General features: G+C 28.7%; 8 protein-coding genes across 11 annotated transcripts in view; 4 read left to right on the top strand and 4 right to left on the bottom strand.

The window, feature by feature from the left end:
• The window catches only part of LOC107074194 (C2 and C2B_Munc13-like domain-containing protein staccato), a 28,319-nt gene extending 27,697 nt beyond the window's left edge, over positions 1-622 (bottom strand). The window contains exon 1 of the mRNA XM_089177079.1: positions 307-622. The gene's annotated coding sequence lies outside the window, so the exon portion shown is untranslated. The remainder of the gene's footprint in view (positions 1-306) is intronic.
• A 2,991-nt stretch (positions 623-3,613) lies between these two features.
• On the top strand, positions 3,614-8,437 carry Klp64D (kinesin-like protein 64D). Its single transcript, XM_015335388.2, has 9 exons — positions 3,614-3,772; positions 4,104-4,522; positions 4,579-4,769; positions 5,143-5,282; positions 5,344-5,541; positions 5,631-6,019; positions 6,085-6,502; positions 6,600-6,725; positions 6,807-8,437. Exons 1-9 carry the CDS (start codon positions 3,758-3,760, stop codon positions 6,942-6,944), a joined length of 2,034 nt encoding a protein of 677 aa, XP_015190874.1. The 5' UTR covers positions 3,614-3,757; the 3' UTR covers positions 6,945-8,437.
• Positions 8,297-11,738, bottom strand: LOC107074187 (lysosomal Pro-X carboxypeptidase). Its single transcript, XM_015335389.2, has 7 exons — positions 10,693-11,738; positions 10,370-10,510; positions 10,008-10,288; positions 9,514-9,671; positions 9,266-9,438; positions 8,807-9,156; positions 8,297-8,738 (listed from the first exon to the last, which is right to left on the bottom strand). The coding sequence occupies exons 1-7, from the start codon at positions 10,873-10,875 to the stop codon at positions 8,516-8,518; spliced, it is 1,509 nt and encodes a 502-aa protein (XP_015190875.1). The 5' UTR covers positions 10,876-11,738; the 3' UTR covers positions 8,297-8,515.
• A 152-nt stretch (positions 11,739-11,890) lies between these two features.
• On the bottom strand, positions 11,891-12,413 carry LOC107074189 (histone H4). The gene has a single exon (XM_015335390.2). It carries the CDS (start codon positions 12,333-12,335, stop codon positions 12,024-12,026), a length of 312 nt encoding a protein of 103 aa, XP_015190876.1. The 5' UTR covers positions 12,336-12,413; the 3' UTR covers positions 11,891-12,023.
• A 1,229-nt stretch (positions 12,414-13,642) lies between these two features.
• On the top strand, positions 13,643-15,252 carry LOC107074143 (uncharacterized). 3 transcript variants are annotated; one of them, XM_015335282.2, is made up of 4 exons: positions 13,643-13,721; positions 13,862-14,113; positions 14,286-14,767; positions 14,845-15,252. In XM_015335282.2, exons 3-4 carry the CDS (start codon positions 14,335-14,337, stop codon positions 15,090-15,092), a joined length of 681 nt encoding a protein of 226 aa, XP_015190768.2. In that variant the 5' UTR covers positions 13,643-13,721; positions 13,862-14,113; positions 14,286-14,334; the 3' UTR covers positions 15,093-15,252. The 3 variants fall into 3 exon arrangements, with proteins under 3 accessions (XP_015190768.2, XP_015190770.2, XP_089033312.1); XM_089177186.1 differs by having other exon boundaries at positions 13,653-13,671; XM_015335284.2 differs by having other exon boundaries at positions 13,650-14,107.
• Positions 15,083-16,564, top strand: LOC149030918 (ciliary microtubule associated protein 1A). Of its 2 annotated transcripts, none has more exons than XM_089177185.1 (5): positions 15,083-15,162; positions 15,448-15,507; positions 15,581-15,793; positions 15,905-16,109; positions 16,186-16,564. In XM_089177185.1, the coding sequence occupies exons 2-5, from the start codon at positions 15,462-15,464 to the stop codon at positions 16,442-16,444; spliced, it is 723 nt and encodes a 240-aa protein (XP_089033311.1). In that variant the 5' UTR covers positions 15,083-15,162; positions 15,448-15,461; the 3' UTR covers positions 16,445-16,564. The 2 variants fall into 2 exon arrangements, with proteins under 2 accessions (XP_089033311.1, XP_089033310.1); XM_089177184.1 differs by having other exon boundaries at positions 15,088-15,162; positions 15,445-15,507.
• Positions 16,565-16,716: 152 nt separating this feature from the next.
• LOC107074049 (ciliary microtubule associated protein 1A) lies at positions 16,717-17,701 on the top strand. Its single transcript, XM_015335067.2, is given in 5 exon segments — positions 16,717-16,865; positions 16,944-17,138; positions 17,230-17,383; positions 17,453-17,610; positions 17,613-17,701. Coding segments are annotated over 5 exon segments (687 nt in total). The 5' UTR covers positions 16,717-16,774.
• A 26-nt stretch (positions 17,702-17,727) lies between these two features.
• On the bottom strand, positions 17,728-20,518 carry LOC107074142 (sodium channel protein Nach). Its single transcript, XM_089177183.1, has 9 exons — positions 19,688-20,518; positions 19,471-19,613; positions 19,258-19,393; positions 19,047-19,169; positions 18,816-18,987; positions 18,691-18,744; positions 18,422-18,599; positions 18,239-18,345; positions 17,728-17,990 (listed from the first exon to the last, which is right to left on the bottom strand). The coding sequence occupies exons 1-9, from the start codon at positions 19,694-19,696 to the stop codon at positions 17,728-17,730; spliced, it is 1,185 nt and encodes a 394-aa protein (XP_089033309.1). The 5' UTR covers positions 19,697-20,518.
• Between the last annotated feature and the right edge of the window lie 149 nt (positions 20,519-20,667).

Genomic DNA, 20,667 nt, shown 5'->3' with positions numbered 1-20,667 from the left:
TCATCTTTGTCGATCTCTCGATCAAAGGGTCTAAAATGTTCGATAAATCGACGATAAATCATCACTTATTTTACACAGGTATTATTCGAATTTCAAATCTTTCCTGATGATCTAGAAAGTCATTTCTATGAAAAGATCGTGAAGAAAAAAATCCCCCAAAAAAGATCCAAACAACACTTAAGCAGGCTGGGCAAACTTACGCACGCAAATATACAGAAAACTTTCGAAATAACATGCATAAATATATATATATATATTAATAAATAATAAAATGATGAATGAATCTCTGCGCTGGCGCAAACCTACCTCGTGTTTTCTTACGTCTTCATGTTCCTCCTGTTATATGTATATGTGTGTTTATTGTGTGTATATGTGCGTGCGTGTCCGACGTTTGCGCTGAGCGCCGATTTTGAATTTTCCACAATGGTCACATCTCTCCACGTTCGTGATTGTCTTCCTGGTCAGTTGAAAATATTTACGTGACACTGTTTATGTATCTTTTCTTTGATTATATTTTTTAAAATTTGTAGATGTATATATATGAAATGCAATAAATAGATAAATTAAATTAATGGATAAGATAACGAGCGAGCTCAGAAAACACAGCCGTTCTTGGCCACGAGCACGGCAACACTGACCTGCCACTACCGAGAGAGAGGAAAGAGAACCGACTAACTGAACTTCTCTCCTCTCCAGACCGTTCCCTTCTTCGTCTTCTTCTTCTTCTTCTTCTTCTTCTTCGTCTTCTTCTTCTTCGTCTTCTTCTTCTTCTTCTTCTTCTTCTACTTCTTCTTCTTCTTCTTCCTCTTCTGCCTCCTATTTTTTTCTTCTCCTTCTATCTCTTTTTTTGGTTCTTCCACCTCTTCCGGTTCTTCCTCTTCTTTTACTTCCTATTCTCTTCTTCGAATTTTTTTTTCTTTTTTCATCTTCTATTTTCTTTCCCTTCTTCTACAACTTTTTTTCTATTTCTTCTTCTATGTTCTTGTTGTTGTTACCATAGTTTTTCAAATAGTTTCTTCTACCTTTCAACGTGTCCCTTTTTTTATACATTTACTTCCTCTTCTTTTTCTATGTTCTTGTTGTTATTACCATAGTTTTTCAAATAGTTTTATCTATCTTTCAACGTGTCCTCTTTTTATACACATTTACTTCTTCTTCTTCTTCTTTTTTTCATCACTGACAAATACACACGTACAAAAACCAATCCTGATTAAGTAGTTTTCATCATATCTATCACCAGTTGCTTCCTCTTTTGTATTATTTTTAACTGTCTCGCTACGATTACCTGTGATATGATAACACTTGTGTCACAAAAATCATTTAACTTACAGTCAATCTAATATTATTTGAAAAATAATAATTTAAACGATTAGATACGACACATTGGCTTTCCCTTCAATTTATATCCGATTGATCTTTATAAAAAACATGTAAATAATTTTTTTTAAATATTCATAATATTTATTTGTTTGATCAATAATTATTTTTCTTCTTTTTTATTTGAAAACGTTTGACATTTTACATCTAAATAAATTACATGTTTAAATAATAACGCATTTTTAATATTTTTCTAATATTTTCTATTCAAATGAACACCGATATTTTTTAAATAAATAATTTCGATATTACTCATTGACCAATCTAATATTTATTCAATTACGATTAAATACAAATGAAAAAGAAGAAAAAAAGAAAAATTTCACAAATCTTAATAAACTTTCCAAACGTTCTAATACAACATTAAAAATGTGTATGTTTTTTTTATATGTAAATACAGATGTGAAAGTATTCGAAGGCTGTTGAGTCTTAGAATTAATTACTTCTAATCACGAGATATTTAAAGGCCTTAACATTTTCTTTGCATTTATCATTAGTTTATACTACTAGCATTAATGAAATGTTCCATGAATACACATGATGCTCTACTAAAGAGGAAGTATACTCTAACTATTTCTTTTTTTCTTAATTCAAAAGGGTTGATGAAGTTACGGAAATACTTTCAGAAGCCATAAGAATTAGGAGAATATGAAACGCGTGAGGGACATAGATATATTTTCCACACACGAGTTTATATTTCCCGTATCAAATAAAAAAAAAAACACATTGAAATCATATCTACGTGCACATAAAAAAAAAATATTTATTCGATCAAACAAATTCGAGCAGTTACTTGACGTATCAAAATCAATTTATTTTCTTATTTAAAAATGATTTTGTATCTTGAATATTATTCACTGATAATCAATAGAACGAGTCGAAATAAAATGAATCATCAACGTGATTTCGTGTTACCCTAAATTCGTAGAAAAAAAAATCAAATAACATTAAAAATGGATGCACGATAATACAGCATTGAACTCACCATTGACGTGTTATTATTTGAAACTAAATTAAAAACTATAGGATAATCCAAGGACACGTTAACGTCACACGTTAGTTGGGTTTTTCAATTCTCTTTGAGTAATCCCATGGAAAAAGGCATAGTGTTCTTGTTCCATGGGGAACGTATTGTTGCCATCGTCAGCTGCACCGCTTTAAACGAGCACGAATGTTCGTTCGTTCGAACGAAGCTAACATGCACGCACTTATAGGGGGAATGGGGGTTGCCTTGTACTGCGTAGAAGAAACAGGAAAGGGGAGGAAAGAAAGAAAGAGAAAAAGAGAGATAAATAATAAGAGCGAGAGAGAAAAAGAAAGAGAGAGGAAGAGAGAGAGAATGAGATAGAATGAAAGAAAAAGAGGGTTTCTACTCCCCATTGTCCCTAGTGTGTCTGCATACTAGTTTCACTCGACGATAATTGCCACCATAAATTGACTATCAACGAACATAAATGTCCTTTCTTAATTATCACCATCTTAATAAGGAACAAACGTTCTTTCTAAATTACGAGATTGCATTGAAGTTAAAAAATGTTATTTATGATTTTAATCGTTCGCGAGTTTGTTGATGGCCAATCTAAATAGCAATCAGTTCTTCTTGCTAAGTTACAGTTATTTAAAGAACAATTACATTAATTTTTTAATTTCTAATCAGCAAAACACTTTATCCAACAATTTTTATGTTTAAAAATAGTTTAGAAATATAATTGAGTAATTAAGGTAAGTATTAATTTGTTAAAAACTGATTTAAATGTTAAATACAGAGATCTGTGATCGAGGGGGTTTGTAATTGCTTTGTCGAAAATTTTAATCTGTCTTACACTGTAAAATATTAAAATGCATTTGTAATAAATGCAAGAATATATTCTTTTGTACATTCAATAATTTATTTGCATTATTATCATTATTTTTATCATTTTTATTTATTAATCATTCAATATAAAAAACGGGAATTTATATTGAATATGAAATTAAATAGAACAAAGATATTTCGTTGAATTCTAACATGTCCTTCGATTAAAAAATATTAAATTATACTTATAATAAGTAACAAATATTTTTCCAATACTCATTGATATATTTTTTTGATTATCTTTGTTTTTTTTTCATTTTTATTTATAAACAATTTAAAATATAAAAAAAGGAACTAAAATCTAGGGGATTCGATATTTTCTCTAGGAATAAAACGATGACGTCACCTGTCATGCGTATACTTGTGACTGAGTAACCACACAGATCGATCCATTTGTTTACTGAGGTTGTCTGCTAGTCCTTTGCTTGATCTGTCAGTGTTTAGAAAATAAAATAACATATAACATGCTTTAAAAAATTGTTCTTTTTTTTATGTAACCGTTACGCGTCGATCAACGGTACTGCAATGCCGGGAACGGGAGTTAGTATACTTTTTTCAACAATACGTTATTTATAACAACGAGTATTATCAAGTAGATAATTGCATTTGTCGTTTGACGTTTGTCCCGTTGACAATTTGACAACTATTGTATAAGCTATTTTGACAGAAGGAGAAAAGAAAGATAAAAGATGATAGATAATTGCAATTAATTTTACACCTATATCATTAAATTTAATTTAATTTTTTTTTTTTTTAATTTTTTTGTCAATATATTTAATTATATTATCTTTTATATTCCTATTTTTGCAATCTATTTTTTAGAATTATATTTTTAATTCTAACATACAATTTTATTTTTTATTTCATTTAGGATAATGTCGCAGAACTAGGAGAGATAGAAAATGTCAGAGTTGTTGTTCGTGTTCGACCATTAAATGGAAAGGAGTTGGACGGACACAGCAAAAACATAATAAAGGTTGATGCATTGAATAGCGAAATAACTATTAACAATCCAAATGCAGCTCACGGTGAACCCCCCAAAGTTTTCTCTTTCGATGCCGTCTTTGATACGGATTCTACTCAAGTCGACATTTACAATGAAACCGCTAGACCTATCGTTGATAAAGTTTTACAAGGATATAATGGAACAATACTTGCATATGGCCAAACTGGTACTGGTAAAACATATACAATGTCGGGTGCTAAAACTCCTCCTCAACTTAGAGGTGTTATACCCAATACCTTTGCTCATATATTTGGGCACATAGCTAAAGCAGATGAGAATCAAAAGTAAGTATAATCATAGTATGTTTAAATGATGAAAATTACAGTATTCAATTGTACAGATTTCTTGTACGTGCAACCTACTTGGAAATTTACAACGAAGAAGTAAGAGATCTTCTTGGCAAAGATCAAACTACTCGATTAGAGGTCAAGGAACGACCTGATATTGGAGTCTTTGTGAAAGATCTTAGTGGCTATGTCGTTAATAATGCTGATGATTTAGATCGCATCATGTCACTTGGCAATAAGAACCGTAAGTTCGATGTCTTTCTTATTTTATTATTATTAACTAGTGTTAGGAACTCAAAAGTTCATTGCCACAAATACCAAATTCCGCCAGTGTTTTGTCCCATCGTATTAGAATTTCAAACATTTTCTCTTGTTTTATCGAATCATACACTTTTTGAAAATTAACATAAAGTTGCTGTACTGGTTGATCAAATTCCCATTTTTTCTCCAAGATTTGGTGTGTAGTCGATTTATTTTAGTTCTATCTAAAACTGCATTTATGATCCCCAATTATCTCATCTGCATATGGTACCATGTTCTTTCTTATTTAAAAAAACAAAATATATTAAAATATGAATAAGACATTAAAACGAAATAAAAATAGTTTACCTTTGTAGGCATTGTGGGAGCAACTGCTATGAATGTTTCCAGCTCTAGATCTCATGCTATATTTACAATAACTGTTGAATCCAGTCAACTTGGCGAAGACGGAGAGCAACATGTTAAAATGGGAAAACTTCATTTAGTGGACTTAGCTGTACGTAATAGATATAAAATTTTGTTATAGAAATATATATAATAAAGTGATTATATTTTAGGGTTCTGAAAGACAAAGTAAAACAAAAACAAGTGGAGTAAGACTTCGAGAAGCTACTAAAATAAATTTATCATTGTCAACATTGGGTAATGTAATATCTGCTCTTGTCGACGGGCAAAGCTCTCATGTGCCTTACAGAAATTCAAAATTGACAAGATTGCTTCAAGATTCTTTGGGTGGTAATTCTAAAACATTGATGGTATGTATTTATTCAAGATTTCATTCAAAGTAAATTAAATATTACGTATAGTATTATACATGTTAAAATATAATTCTATGATTATTTAGTGTGCAAATGTAAGTCCTGCTGATATAAATTACGATGAAACTATAAGTACTCTACGTTATGCTAATCGTGCTAAGAATATAAAGAATAGAGCAAGAATAAATGAAGATCCTAAGGATGCTTTGCTTCGTCAATTCCAAGTAGAGATTGAACAATTAAGAAAGCAACTTGAAGAAAATATTACAGAATTATCAGAAACAGAATCTGAAACGGAAGATTCAGAAGATACAGGAGAACCACGACGCGAGAAGAAAGCAAGACACAGGAGAAGTCAAATGTTAACGATGGAAGAATTAGGTGATAAAGATGTAAATACGGAAAAAGTAGATAAAGCAGAAAGAGATGACAAAAGTCCAGATGATAAAGATGTTATCGAATTGAAAAGAACACAGTAAGTATAAAAACAAAACAAGCATAGAATATTGTACCACCTGACGAAAAATTTCTATTTTATAGAAGTGAAAAGGAAGCCTTAAGACAAAAAATGCAAAATTTACAAAATAAAATATTAGTCGGTGGTGAAAATTTATTAGAAAAAGCTGAAGCTCAGGAACAATTATTGGCTGCCGCAGCTATCGAACTTGATCAACGTAAAAGTCGAGAGGAACAATTAAAAAAAGCTATAGAAGAAAAAGAAGCAGAACGTATAGACATAGAAGAAAAATATTCCTCTTTGCAGGAAGAAGCAGCTGGAAAAACTAAAAAATTAGCAAGAGTTTATACGATGCTTATGTCCGTTAAAGCTGAATTATCCGATTTGCAGGAAGAACATCAAAGAGAAATGGAAGGTCTCTTAGAAGGTGTTAGAGGTATCGGAAGAGAATTACAACTTCAAGAATTAATTGTGAATAACTATATACCATCACAGTATCAAGTATGTATATATTAATTAATATTATGTATTAAATTTATATTTGAAAATTTTTTAAAAGTAATCGTTTTAACAAGTTAATTATTTATACGTATTACAGAGTATGATTGAAAGATATGTTCATTGGAATGATGATATTGGTGAATGGCAATTAAAGTGTGTAGCATATACCGGTAATAATATGCGTAAATCACAAGTAATACCGCCTATTGGAAATAACAGAGATGTAAGTTGTTCAAAACAATATTTGTTATTACAATTATCTTGTATATATTCTATTGAAATTAATTTATTTTTATTTCTATAGCAAATACAACCTGATATGTCAAATATATATCTCACATATAACACAAGAACGGATAGTACGTTTATACAACCGAAAAAGGTAAGAAGTCGTTCCGGTGTACCACGACCAACTACGGCTCATCGACGTACACCACACTAAAGGAATATTAGGTTATGAAATAATAATTATGATATTTCAAATCTTACTTAGCATTTTTTAAATAATTTTTTCTAATAAGTAGTAATAAATTTATTTATTTATTTTTTATTCAATGTGATAATTTCTAACGTCAACTTATGCACATTGTAGCACATATATTAAACGAGGTGACTCTTTAACTTATCCAGTAGTATTGCTAATATATAGAATACATAAAGTCACTTCGATGTGTGCTTCATGCAATAGTACGGTGATATTCTTACGTATAATTAGAGTTATATAACTTCTCTTCAAATTATTTTTGAAGAATTTTTTGTAATCGAATTTATTTGAAATACTTAAATGAACATTTTTTTCTTTTAATATTCTTTTACACGCGTCGAAATATTTATTATAATACGATGATATTAATGATATCATTATATCATTCCTTGTTATTTCTATCAATTTGTCCTATTTTAATTAAATTTTTGAAAATTTTTCTATGTACATCAATTGTAATTATAACAAATTGTTATATATTTATTCTGTAATGCAATAGAAAAAATTGCAAGATGCAGACCAAATAATGAAACTTAAATGAATACTATAATTTCAATATACACAATATCTATCCCTTTTATCATGATATTTGACACAGATCATTTCCAAAGGAAAAAAAAGAATTATAATAGAGAAGAAAAGTATGTTTATCATACAGTACCTGTGTTATTAGAAATAAAAACCTAATAAATATCATGCCTCAAAGGCAAGTAGGATATTATTGATGCATGTCAAAATATTTAATAACAGCTGACAAAATTTATTACATGTTTTTACATTATCATCGTATAAGAGATTTTTGATAAACAACACGTCTCGATAAAGTCTGCGTGTATGTGAGAACAAATACTCTTACAATTAGAGACGTATTGTAATCTAACAATACCAAGATTTCCCTGTTAACTTGGTATAGACTATCATTATAATTTATTTATTTATTGTATAAAACCTATTTCTCGTCTCCGTCTCTAAATCGATCGATCAATGTTCTTATCTCTGTCTTACTATAATATGTCGTTTAAAGAAGCCATTGAATTAAAATAATAGAATTATAGCAAGGTTTTAACGAATGATATATATTTTTGATCGAACCAAAAGAATCTAAGCGAACCGAAATAAATAAAATATAAAAAGAATATAAAAAAAAATGGTTATAGAGCCCTTCAATTATCGAGCCTGAATTGACAATGCGTTTAAAACACCAACAATATTTATTATCTCATATACTTTGTATGCTCTTTAATCTTTTGTAGTTACTTATAATGCATTTATTAAGTACTGTGATAATGAAACGCTTATATTATTTCGAATGTTTTTCTTTTTCTGCACTTTATTTACACGTAATATAAGAATCACGATAATTAGACTTTAATAATTATAATTATCTGCGTATGCTGCCTTTGTATTTATAATTTAAAAAATAAAATTTAATGATAACATATACACATAAAGTTGTTTTATATAGAACCACTTTCGCATAAAACAGCATCTGTTAGAAGAAAAAAAAAGAGAAAAGAAATATTAGAAAATTAGACTACTAATATTCTATTAATCTGTTCTTGATATTCCTTAATCCACTGTTTTATAAAATTACGATGATATACTCTTGCTAATGTAACACTGTAAGGATCTCTAGGATTGCTAGCTCTCAAATCAATATGATGAGCACCGTCGGGAATAATCATAGCAACTGCAGAGGAAGACAAATTCTGTAATATGCCACCACCTAACCATGGATCTATCAATCCATTACTAAAAAAAAAGGAAATTAGTTTCTCATGTATCAGATTAGTTACATTATTTATCTACAAAACTCTTACCTAAAGACAATATTAGTCGCGGTTGAAAGATCCTTACAACCATATTCTTTACAAGCCATGTATGGTTGAGAACGTACACCATATTTCTTATAACATTCGTCGCTTATCTTTTTAATATCCCAAGGCTCATATCTAAACATGTCTTTAATTCCATCGCTGCAAAGACCCATAACAATTTCACTGCATGCTTGATAATCCCAAGCATCGGCGCCTAAGTTTCCTGAGCTATTCATTGTATCTGTACAAGTTGCTTGACCCGTATAATTCGTGAAAATACTTAATGCTTTATACAATGCAGTTAACAATGGTCTTCCTGTTAGAGACGAGTTCGTTAAATGACTGCAGAAAGCCTGTAAAGAATAAATAAACAAAAATAAATATCGTTTTAAAAATTTATTCCACGCATTCATTTAATTAGATTAACTTTTGTAATCATTGCCACAAATAATATCTGCTTACTTTTACAGGTTCGGGAGGCAATGGTACTAAAAAGTTAGTTTCGTACGGATAATTAAGCATCGCGATATTTCCATAAACATCTTCCAAGAAATTTTGTAATTCTTCAACCTGTGTTGAATTTTTAAGCGGCTTACATAATTTCCAATTGTCTGACAACCATTTTTTACCCTCGTCTATTAATAAAAAGACAAAATAAAAATAAAAGTAAAAAGATATCAGAGAAAAGAAATATATCCATCAGTTTATACCGTTCGACGTGAGATTGGTTATTACGTTCCATGATCTTTTAATCAATTTCGGACACGTTTCATCAGCCGCACGATAACTGGACGTCGCTATTCGTGCAAATGTTTCGCAAGGAGTAATATCAGTGAATTGTAAAATCGGAGCTGATGCAGCTATAGCTCTGTAAATATATAAATATAATGAAATATATCATTTAAAAATTATTGCAGAAACTAACAACATATAATATCTGAAGCTAAACGCGTGCACAAAAAGATAATAACAATGTTTTTTTCTTTGTTTATCGTTTCTTTCTTTTCTTTATCGTTTAACGTGTTTTATCGTCGCTATTATTAATGGTTTAATATAAACAACTTTCCCCTTTCAGAAATGACACTATGTTATAGAGATTAATATGTGTGAGATTAATGAAGTAGACGATAAAGCGAAAGAAAAATGATATCTATCAAAAATAAATATGAATTATCGAGAGTTGTTATTTCTTTAAATAACACACCCTTGAACAATGTGAGGATATTTCAGACGCATCCATGCGCTGAGCATACCGCCGTACGAACCACCGAAAACAATAACAGGACTGTGCTCTCTGACCTTATTTGATCTCAAATATTCGATAAGATCAACATAATCAGCAATAGCTTGTTGGGAGGTCAAATATCCAGAATGTGCAGGATTGATAAATGATTTATTTCCAAATGGCATAGATGAACCATAATATCGATGCTCTGCAAAGACCAATATTGCACCAAATTCTGGTGCTATTTCCCACATAAATCCCTGAAATGAAATGCTTGTTAATTTCTTTTCAATCAAATTGAATATGTAAAATAAAATATAAGGTTATATATTTATAATTACCGTATTTTTGGCGAAAACTTCGATGTCACCTTCATTTCCTGTGTAAAAAAAGATAGGTGCATTATTTCCACGTCGCCACGTATCGTTAAAAAGATATCGGATATTAAATTTATCTTTTACTGCAAAACTAAAATGGTCTACCTGCAAATAAATATTATTAACCTTTGTATTAATTCTTAAGCTCTTGAACAAAAATGGCTATTGATAAATAATAATATATATAATATATATGTATACTACATTTGTAAATTACTAATTTGTAATCAACGAATATATAATTATATATATTATAGTATATAAATTAATTATAAATACATACTTACAGGAACTTCAAAAGTTTTGATTTCGTATTTGTATTTCGCGCCAAAATCATTGTTATGGTGTTCTTTTGTGTTTATGGAACCAACCATTTGTGTTAAATGAAATCGATTAAATAAATTAAGTTGTAACGTCAATGGCAACAAGAAAAATATCACAGGGACAATTAACGTCCATTTTTGTTTCATTATAACAAGTATTCTTGGTGAAGTTTAGAATGCAACTGATGCGATTCAGTACGTGCAGTGATCCCATAAACTTTTGCTTGTCTGATCGACACAGTGCCGTAAAATTATCAGGTTCTCAGTACAATTATCGTACGCACAGAAAAAAAAATCAGATCTGATTTTCTGAAAATTCTAGATTTAGGATTTTAGGACCTCAAAAAAAAAAGTAAAAACTTGTCCTTTTTCCTGACCATCTGACTATTGTATGTATTGTATGGTTATCTATGTTCTATGTGGCTAAGAAATGACTGTAGCCAATCAAAAAATTGAAATACCGCTCTTTTAACCGCGTAACAAAAACAAAATCACAACATATCGAAAATTATATTTAAATATGGAATAATCGTAAATTATCGTACAAGTTGGATTTTTGATCGTACAAGGCTTCAAATTATGTGACGTGTACGATAATTATCGTACGAATGTGATCACTGACTGTACGTGCTAACGCTTATAAATTGCGACAATCTTATCCAACATTTTTAGAAAAAATATGATCTCTTTTTATTCGCAGAATGAATAAAATATTATGGTATTTAATATTTATGAAGTATAAGCTTTGAATGTGTTAATGTATGTTCTACGGCAAAAATTAATAATATTAGTGTCTTTTTAAATCTAATTTTTATTTCCCTATAATTAAATCAAGTAAAGAAAATTCTAAGTTGTGCTATATCAGCGCCATCTTTAAAGAAAGCTCTCGAAGGTTATCGAACAATCAACAACATAATATTAAGTCATCGATATATACATATGTAAGCATTTATGCATTTTTCTTTTGTTAGATCTAAATTATATTTTTCATTTTTATCATTTTAATAAACCTAATTATACAATAAATTATATATATTATACATATATAAAAGTATCATAAACTAATTAAATAATATTAAATATAAAACACAAATAAATAAACAATAAAATGAAACTTATTCTTTAATCAGATGGGTTAATAAGAAAAGAATAGACGTTAACGTATTTTTTCAAATGATTGATTTCACATACATAATGATACATATAGAAAGCGATATATTCGTTCCTTTGTAAAATAAATCAATTTGTGGCCCTGAAAAGGGCCGATTTAATAAGCCAATGTCATTTTTACTCCTTTAACCTCCAAAACCATAAAGGGTTCTGCCTTGTCTTTTCAATGCATAGACAACGTCCATGGCGGTAACAGTTTTTCTCTTAGCGTGTTCGGTATAGGTGACAGCATCTCGAATAACGTTTTCAAGAAAAACTTTAAGTACACCGCGTGTTTCTTCGTATATCAAACCAGAAATACGTTTGACACCACCACGTCGAGCTAATCGACGAATAGCTGGTTTGGTAATACCTTGGATGTTATCACGTAGAACCTTTCTATGGCGTTTAGCTCCTCCCTTTCCCAATCCTTTTCCTCCCTTACCACGACCAGTCATTATTAATTGATTTTACTTTTAAACTCTCGAAGATAAATCGCCTAACCACTCAAGACCTTATACAACTCGAATACGTCCGACCACGCCGTGCGTCGCCTTTTATAGATTAATCTAACATCTTCCCCCACTATTCTGTACTATGGACCAATCAAAATGAAGACACGATGGAATTATATATATATATATATATATATATGTTATGTGATTTTAACGTAGTTCTTTTTGAATAATGTTTTGTTTTTTTATAATATTTAAATATACGTGTATAATAAATCCATAAATATATACGAAACTAATTAAAGTAATCTTTGAGTACAATATATTTAAGAGATAAATGAAATATGTTTCGTTACTTAATGAAAATTAAAAGTTTTTTGTTAATAATATACATTTTCTTTATTATGACCACGGAGTCTAGATACCAGGAGGGCGATCGACATAGGAAAATAACTAGCAAACGCGACTAGAAAAAACAAGGAAAGATTATTTTCGGAAATACGCCGCTAGGTTTCGTTATGTTCGCTAATGTCAAGTTTATAACGTCATATTTTTCATTGACAATTGTTGACAATACTGCATCATTAGCAATTGTATTAATGTTTTTTTAATTTATAAAAAGTAATATTTATTTCAAAATGGTAAATAAATGTATTGTTCACGGGTGTACAAGTGGATGAATCAAGAATCGTAATAAGAATGCTAAATTAAATCAGAGAAATACGTCTTTATTCACTTTACCACAGGTAATATAACCTTAATTGATAATTATTAATTACTAATATAAAAAAAATGCAATGATGTAAATGGTTAAAAGTCTAATCCTGTAAAAAGTGCAATTTACAATAATAAATTACAATTTACTTTTAATTGGACTTTTTAAATTTAGTTTTCCATCCTTTACTCAACTACGACTAGGTAAGATGAAATTGAATAGATTTACATAACAAGTTGACGATAATATCTTGGAAATAATTGTAAAATAATAAAAAAATTTTTCTTATTGCTAATTTTAACGTTAATTATAAGATTTGGTTAATTTATTTTGACTAACGCGTGAGTACAATAGTTACATTCCCGCGACAATAAACTAGGTTTTAAAAACCTGATATTAGCCACACTAACGCGCTCTAGTGGCAAAAATCTATCCCCTCATTTTCGTACATTTCTAATACATTGCGATCGCCCTCCTGTTATCTAGGCTCCTTGATTATGACCATTGACCAATGACCTGCAAGAACTTCTCTTACTTACTGCTGATTGGCTCGCTATCTCTTATACACAGTCGTCGTTTATTTCCTTTTGAAAAATTTTTTTGTTACTTATATTTGAATAATGTGTGAGGAATAAATATTCTAAACATAAAAAAATAAACATATAATCTATAAAGTATTTTTTTTAATCAATATCTTTGTATTATATTAACATTGAAGACATGAATATAAATAAACTAATATGTTTAATGTTACTGTAATATTGCACTAAATTGAAATCATTTTAAATATATGTAAATATCTTTTCAATTTTAGATAATGCATATGTAAACAATATTTCTTATAAAAAAAATATTTTGGAAATTTTAATCAAAATAAAGACCAATGAAATCAACCGATAGTGGCGTCATGCTAGGTTAAAAAATCGAATTTTTAAGCTGACATCCGGTTATTCATCTAGCAATGTGGAGTGAAAAAAATATCTAATCATGGAAACGTAGTTTTAATATCAAACATATGATATTGTGTATTTTTTATGTTTATATTTTTTTTACTAAATAGGTAAGAGTATGTATACATGGCGTATGTGTTTATATATAAATTCTAATTTTGTTTATATCTTCATTAAATAATAAATTACTCACAGACAATTAATTTATTTGAAACACTACTTTTTAATAATCTCAAAATATATAGCAAAATGAATTATTTAGTAATTAAAATATTTTATGAATTGCAGGGTAATATTTGGGTATAAATATTTAATAAATAAATAAATAATACAAATAATGAGTTGCCAAAAAGGAAATACGAAACGGTCTAGGCCTCAGAAATATAAAAATCAAACTGTTTTTAAGAATGATCTACATGACAAATCTCACAAAACTAAATTTATCAACAATATTGAAGTAGCAAATGTATGCGAAAGATGTAAAAAAATAATTGAGTGGAAGATCAAATATAAGAAATATAAGCCTCTCAAGGCACCAGCTAAATGTACTAAGTGTGAAGAAAAGACAGTTAAACATGCTTATCATACAATGTGTCTACCTTGCTCAAAGGATCTTAAAGTTTGTCCTAAGTGCTGTGAAAAACGTGAAGTAATAGAAGCTAAACCAAACAAAGAAGAAATGATGAAAATGGATGCGGAGACACAGATGTTCTTGAAACAATTACCTGAAAGGAAACGTAGAACGGTTATAAGATATATGAACCGTAATTGTAAATATAATCAATATTTCCATATTTAAAGATTCTATACGTATAACTATATAATACATATATTTTATTTCATTTAGGTAACTCAAAGAACACTGATTCTAAAACTAGTAATGATGAGAACGAAGATTCAGAAGAAAGCGACGATGGAGAAGAGAGCGAAAAGAATACAGAAAAATCATCTTTAAAAAAAGATTTAAGAATTAAGAAAGATAATTATAATGACGATTTTACTGATAATTCGGAAGATGATTTTAGTGATAATTTAGAAGAAGATTCGGAAAATGAATTGGAAGATGATGGGATAAAAAACTTAAAAATAACTTAAATTATAATCCGACAAAAAATAATCATTTTAAACTAGAAGATCATTTGAATAATTATAATTTGGAATAGTAGTATGTAGTTATTTTATATTAAAAATATATTTGTAAATTATAAATTGTATTATTTTATTATATTAGATTAAATTTCTTCTTTAATCATAATTATAGTATTATATTAAATTATTTTTATACAACACAACAATAATTGCTGTGAATATTGCTATATATAAATCTATACTATATTCACTATAGTCTTTTATAATTTACTATAATTTATCATTATATGTAAATTTTTTATTTTTATTTTTGATAATCTTTTAAGTTTTAGATATTTTTACTTTGCCTTTTTTTTAGTAGAAATTTACTAGCAAATGGAAAACGTAGAAAGTAGACCCAAGGTTGATTGTCTAACCAAAGGTATATAAGTTAAATTCATTTGTACATTATAACAATAATCTCTGAACATTTATTATTAAATGTTTAAATTTAGGCCCTGGACCAGTTTATAAATTACCAACATTAGTTGGATATGTTGGACACGATCCATCTAAGCGTAGAGGTCCAGCATACAGTATAAGATATCGTGTAGGATTAGATCAAGAATCGGTTGGTCCTGGTCCACGCTATAACATCAATAAATTAACAAAATTTGGAATAGATAAACCACCTGCATTCACTATAGCTACTAAATATACTGATCCAAGTAAAAATATGAAATGAATTAATCTGCAAATATATATGCTTGTTAACCATAAAAATTATATGTGTAAGATACATTCAATTTTATGACTAAATTAAATATAATTTTGTATAGTTTTAGATTTAGGGCCAGGACCTGGCGCATATTCACCTGAACAATGTCTACCAATGAATCATAGTCGTAGAGCTCCTGCTTATAGCATCAAATCTAAAGGTCTAGCAATGCAAATTCTTGAAGGGCCTGGACCAAATGCTTACACAATACCAACATGTATAGGTTCTAAAATACCAGATAAGAAAGCACAAGCTGCTTATACTATGTGTGTATATTCTATTATTCAATTAATCATAATTGATTTTTCTTTTTTAATAAATAATATAATATTTATTTTCAAGCGGTGGCTATTACGAACCACCATTAGACAGTTTAAGTCCAGGTCCAGCGGCTTATGCGAATATTAATCCAAATATTGTAATGAAACGCAGTCCAGTATACAGTCTTAAATGGCGTCATGAACTTCCTGAAGATTATCTGAGTCCAGGACCACGTTATAATCCTACTTTTAATACTGGAAGACGTGCTCCTAAATTTTCGTTTGGTGTTAGACACAGTGAATGTGCAGGAAATCCTATTTCGAGTTTAGACGAAGATTGAATGGAAAGAAAAATATGTACGCGGTTTTGTGTTGGTTGGATCGACGAACATTTGTACAAATTGTATAATAATTTTATATATTTTTACACCTTGTATTTAATAAATGTGATGTGTCTTCAATCAGACATGTATATTCCTATATTCCTTATGTGTATCAACGTATATACACATGTATAAATGTGTGTACACGAATTTGGTAGATCCAATTGGACTTTCAATTGTTTTTTTTTCTTCTAATCAAAATGAAGTTGACATAATTTAAAATATTTTCATTTCTAATAGATACAAATTTTTCTGTAAAATATGTAAATTAATTTGAAATTTATAACAATGCCTCCCAAGGCGGCTAAAGCCGCGGGTAAAACTGGTAATATGAAAAAGCCTGCTAAAATAACAGATGCATCATTTTGCGGTTTATCCAGTAAGAATTCTATTTAAAGATATTACATTTTATTTAACATAGTGATCGCTAATTTACTAAACATTAATTAAAACAAAGCTCCAGGACCAAAATACAAATTGAAAACGCTCATTGGTCATAAAGACCATTGTATCTCGAAATATAGAAATCCAGCATTTACATTTGGTATGAGAGAAATATCTGGAGATTTGTGTACAAGTCCTGGACCAAAGTATATGCTGCAAGGATTGAAACCAAATGGTTATACATTTGGACTTGCTTTAAAAATGACTGGTAATTAATTTCACTGCTATTTTAGTATTTTACTTGTACTTATCGAAAGTATATTATAATATTAAAATTGTCTTATTTTGGTGGATTACAGATAAAACTATTGGTCCTGGTCCGAAATATTCTGTACCATCTCCTAGAAGCGGTCCTATGTTTTCTCTAAAGTGGCGTAAAGCTCACAAAAAGGGTTGCGTAACACCTGGGCCTTATAACGTCAAACGCATCTTTTATGGACCAAGTTTTAGCATGTAAGTATATGCTAATATATTTTTTCTTATCTAATGAATTATTAATTCTGTATAATTTTATTTTTACAGAGGATTAAAAATTCCTGATCTTAAATGTGTCGGTGGACCTGGACCTTCTGCGCCATATAATTTGGATATGATTAAACCAGCATCACCAATGTTCAGTATAGGTTTTTTACTTTCTGACAAAGACATTTGTCGGAGTCCAGGACCTAAATATAATCCTAAAAATTAGATCTCTCACCGCAATATTCTTTTGGAATAAAACATAGTGTCTGTGCACCACCGAACATCACTGAATGTGACGATATTTGTTAGAACATCAATTCATCTGTTAAATTCGTTCATTCATCTAGGGGTACAAACGTTAGATTAATTTCTTTAGAAATTTTTCCGCTTATTTCTTTCCAATACAAGACCACCGTTTGTGATTCTTTAGGTTCAACATCAATCGTTTTAATAGTAACATTATCTTCTGAATTAGTTGACTCCACTGATGATGGTTCAAATACAAAATTGATGCAACGCATTATACAAAAGTAAAGCATTTCGATTAAACTGATTATACTAAGACCCAAAAATAAACTACATATACCTCCATAATTACCTATAAACATGTTATGATAAATAATAATAATAATAATAATAATAATAATAATAATAATAATAATAATAATAATAATAATAATAATAATAATACTAATACTACTACTACTACTACTACTACTACTACTAATAATAATAATAATAATAATAATAATAATAGTTATAATAATAATAATAATAATAATAATAATAATAATAATGATAATAATTTGAAACTTAATGACGTATTAAAAAGTATTTAACACTTACTCATTAGTTCATACCAATAGAAAAGCATATCTTGTCTTATTTTTGTTGTTCTAGGAGATCCAAAATAGATATGCACTAAACTGTGATTATTGATATAAGTTCTTTTCCTATTTAAAATAGATTTCAATTAATTTCATTATTTCTATTAAACTCATATTTTTATTTCACATTTTTTCGTATTACCTATTCCAAGTTAAATATGGAATATTTAATGGAATATCGCTGGTGGATACAGTATACGTAATGTCTTCACAGGATGGAAGACAATCGCAAGTTATGCAGCAAGATTCTACTGAAATCTTCGTATTGTGAAATGGTACCATCAGTTTTTCGTTTCTAGGCTTCAGATTTAACCATCTCTCTTTAATATGAATATGTAATTGAAATAAATTTAAAAAATTAACAAACATATATATATATAATATACACACGAAGAAATTTTATTTATAAACCTTTATATTTTTTCATACACATTAGATCTTTGAGATTGCATTTTCTTATATCACCTGAAGAAAAACACCCAAATGAATGAATTTAAATATTTGTTATTTATATTTATTAATAAATATTTTCTTACCCATATCGGAAGTAACCGGATAAAAGAAAGGAACGCATTTGCAAAAGGAAATAATATCTCGTGTACGACAATAAGATAAACAATCCGTATATGAATAATATCCCCCGAACGTGTGTGATTGTTCCGTGCTAAATAAACAATCTCTTTCTTTTATATCATAATTTATAACATCCTGTAAATAAAAATCCATCCATTTATTTAGAATTTCGATCTTATTAATAATCAACTTACTGGTATAGAATAAAAAGAGACAGCGTCTAAATTTAAGAACATTTCTACTTTCGGTGGAACGAAGATTTCTCGTACTCCACCATTTAGTGCATTAGGATAATCAAGAGATGAATACACCAATATCTACAACAAAATTATATATTAAATTTGTATTAAAAAATTCTAAAATGTAATGTACAATTTTTACTGAATTTTATTTTTATTAACATACCTTGAAACCCTGTATTGGTAAAAGTTTGTAAGCATAATCATATAACTGAGGATTTAATAGTACAGATAATCCATATTCTGAACCAGCTTCTTTAGAACGTTTGATCGTTTGAGATGTAAATATAAAAGAATCTTTGCTGTATATAAATTAAATATTTTGTAAATATTAATTTAAATTTTATAAGAAGAATATATTAAAATAAATTAAATTAACTTATGTAAACCAACGCGTCGTGCAGAATTAAAGGTACAACAGTAGCCATTGTTCGTTATTCTTAGAACAAAAATTTCATTGCAATCTTGATCTTTGCCATTCCAAGAACATTGCCATAAAATTGATCTACATTTTGGTAATAGCTACGATAAAAATGAAAAAAATAAGAGTATACATTAAAACTTTACATTTATGTAAATAATATTAATTTTAATACCCTTTTCATTAGTCTGTCAACATTGTAGTCGTTGTATCCTCGTTCAAGTATAGTGTGCAACAAATAAATTTCTTCTAACTCATCCTCATCGATATCAAAGTGATAAAGATTTCCCAAAGTTGTTATCAGATTAGTCAATTTTTCCACAGTTAAATTAACACTGTATTTTATTGTTTTAAATTCTAAACTATAATTTAAATAATGAAGTAATTTTTATATAAATTATTAAATAATTTAACAACAACTAGATCATTTTAATTTAATCATAACATACAGTTCTTCCGCAAGATCGATAGCAGATATTAAACTTATTTTATTAATATTGCAAATAGATATCGCTGGATAATTAATTTCTTGCATAGGATATTTATTGGTTTCCACAGTGGTCACTGTAGGACTATCTTGAAATTCCAAAGTCGTGTTGAGAATTAGAAACGACATGCCGATTATTGTCACTATGCGAACAATTAAATAAACAACCCTAGACATATTTTTGATTAGTAAAAATATTTAATTAATGATCATACAAAATAAAATGTATAGTAATTAAAAAGCCCCATATATACTTTTCTACAGGACGTTGATAAAAACGTAGATTATTCGTGTAATTCAAATTGATGATACTTTCGAATAACAAATCTATAATTGTTTTCTTAATAACAGATAAACTTTTGAACAATTTTAACTTATGAAGAATTTCAATAAGTTTCCATTTCTTTTTAGTTAAATTAAGTACTTTCATGATGCGTTAAAAGCAAAGTGGTTTCTCTTAAACGAATCGTTGAACTTCTTGAATGAGTTGTTTAACTGATTGTGAGCTTCTCTCGTTACTTTTTATTTATATAAAATTAATAGAAATATGAGATACAACATTGTGAGTAAATTTCATATTTGCGTGTATTAAAACAATTAATTATAAACAAAATAAAGCAGAAGAAAAGAAAGATTTGGTCACGCAAATAACTTTCTAAAATTCATTC

This window comes from Polistes dominula, unplaced genomic scaffold, assembly GCF_049000335.1.
Source record: "Polistes dominula isolate Pdom_NZ unplaced genomic scaffold, Pdom_raw_medaka contig_20, whole genome shotgun sequence".
NCBI lineage: Eukaryota > Metazoa > Arthropoda > Insecta > Hymenoptera > Vespidae > Polistes > Polistes dominula.
The sequence above is the reverse complement of the archived record's forward strand: the minus strand, read 5'-3'. Positions and strand labels throughout refer to the sequence as shown.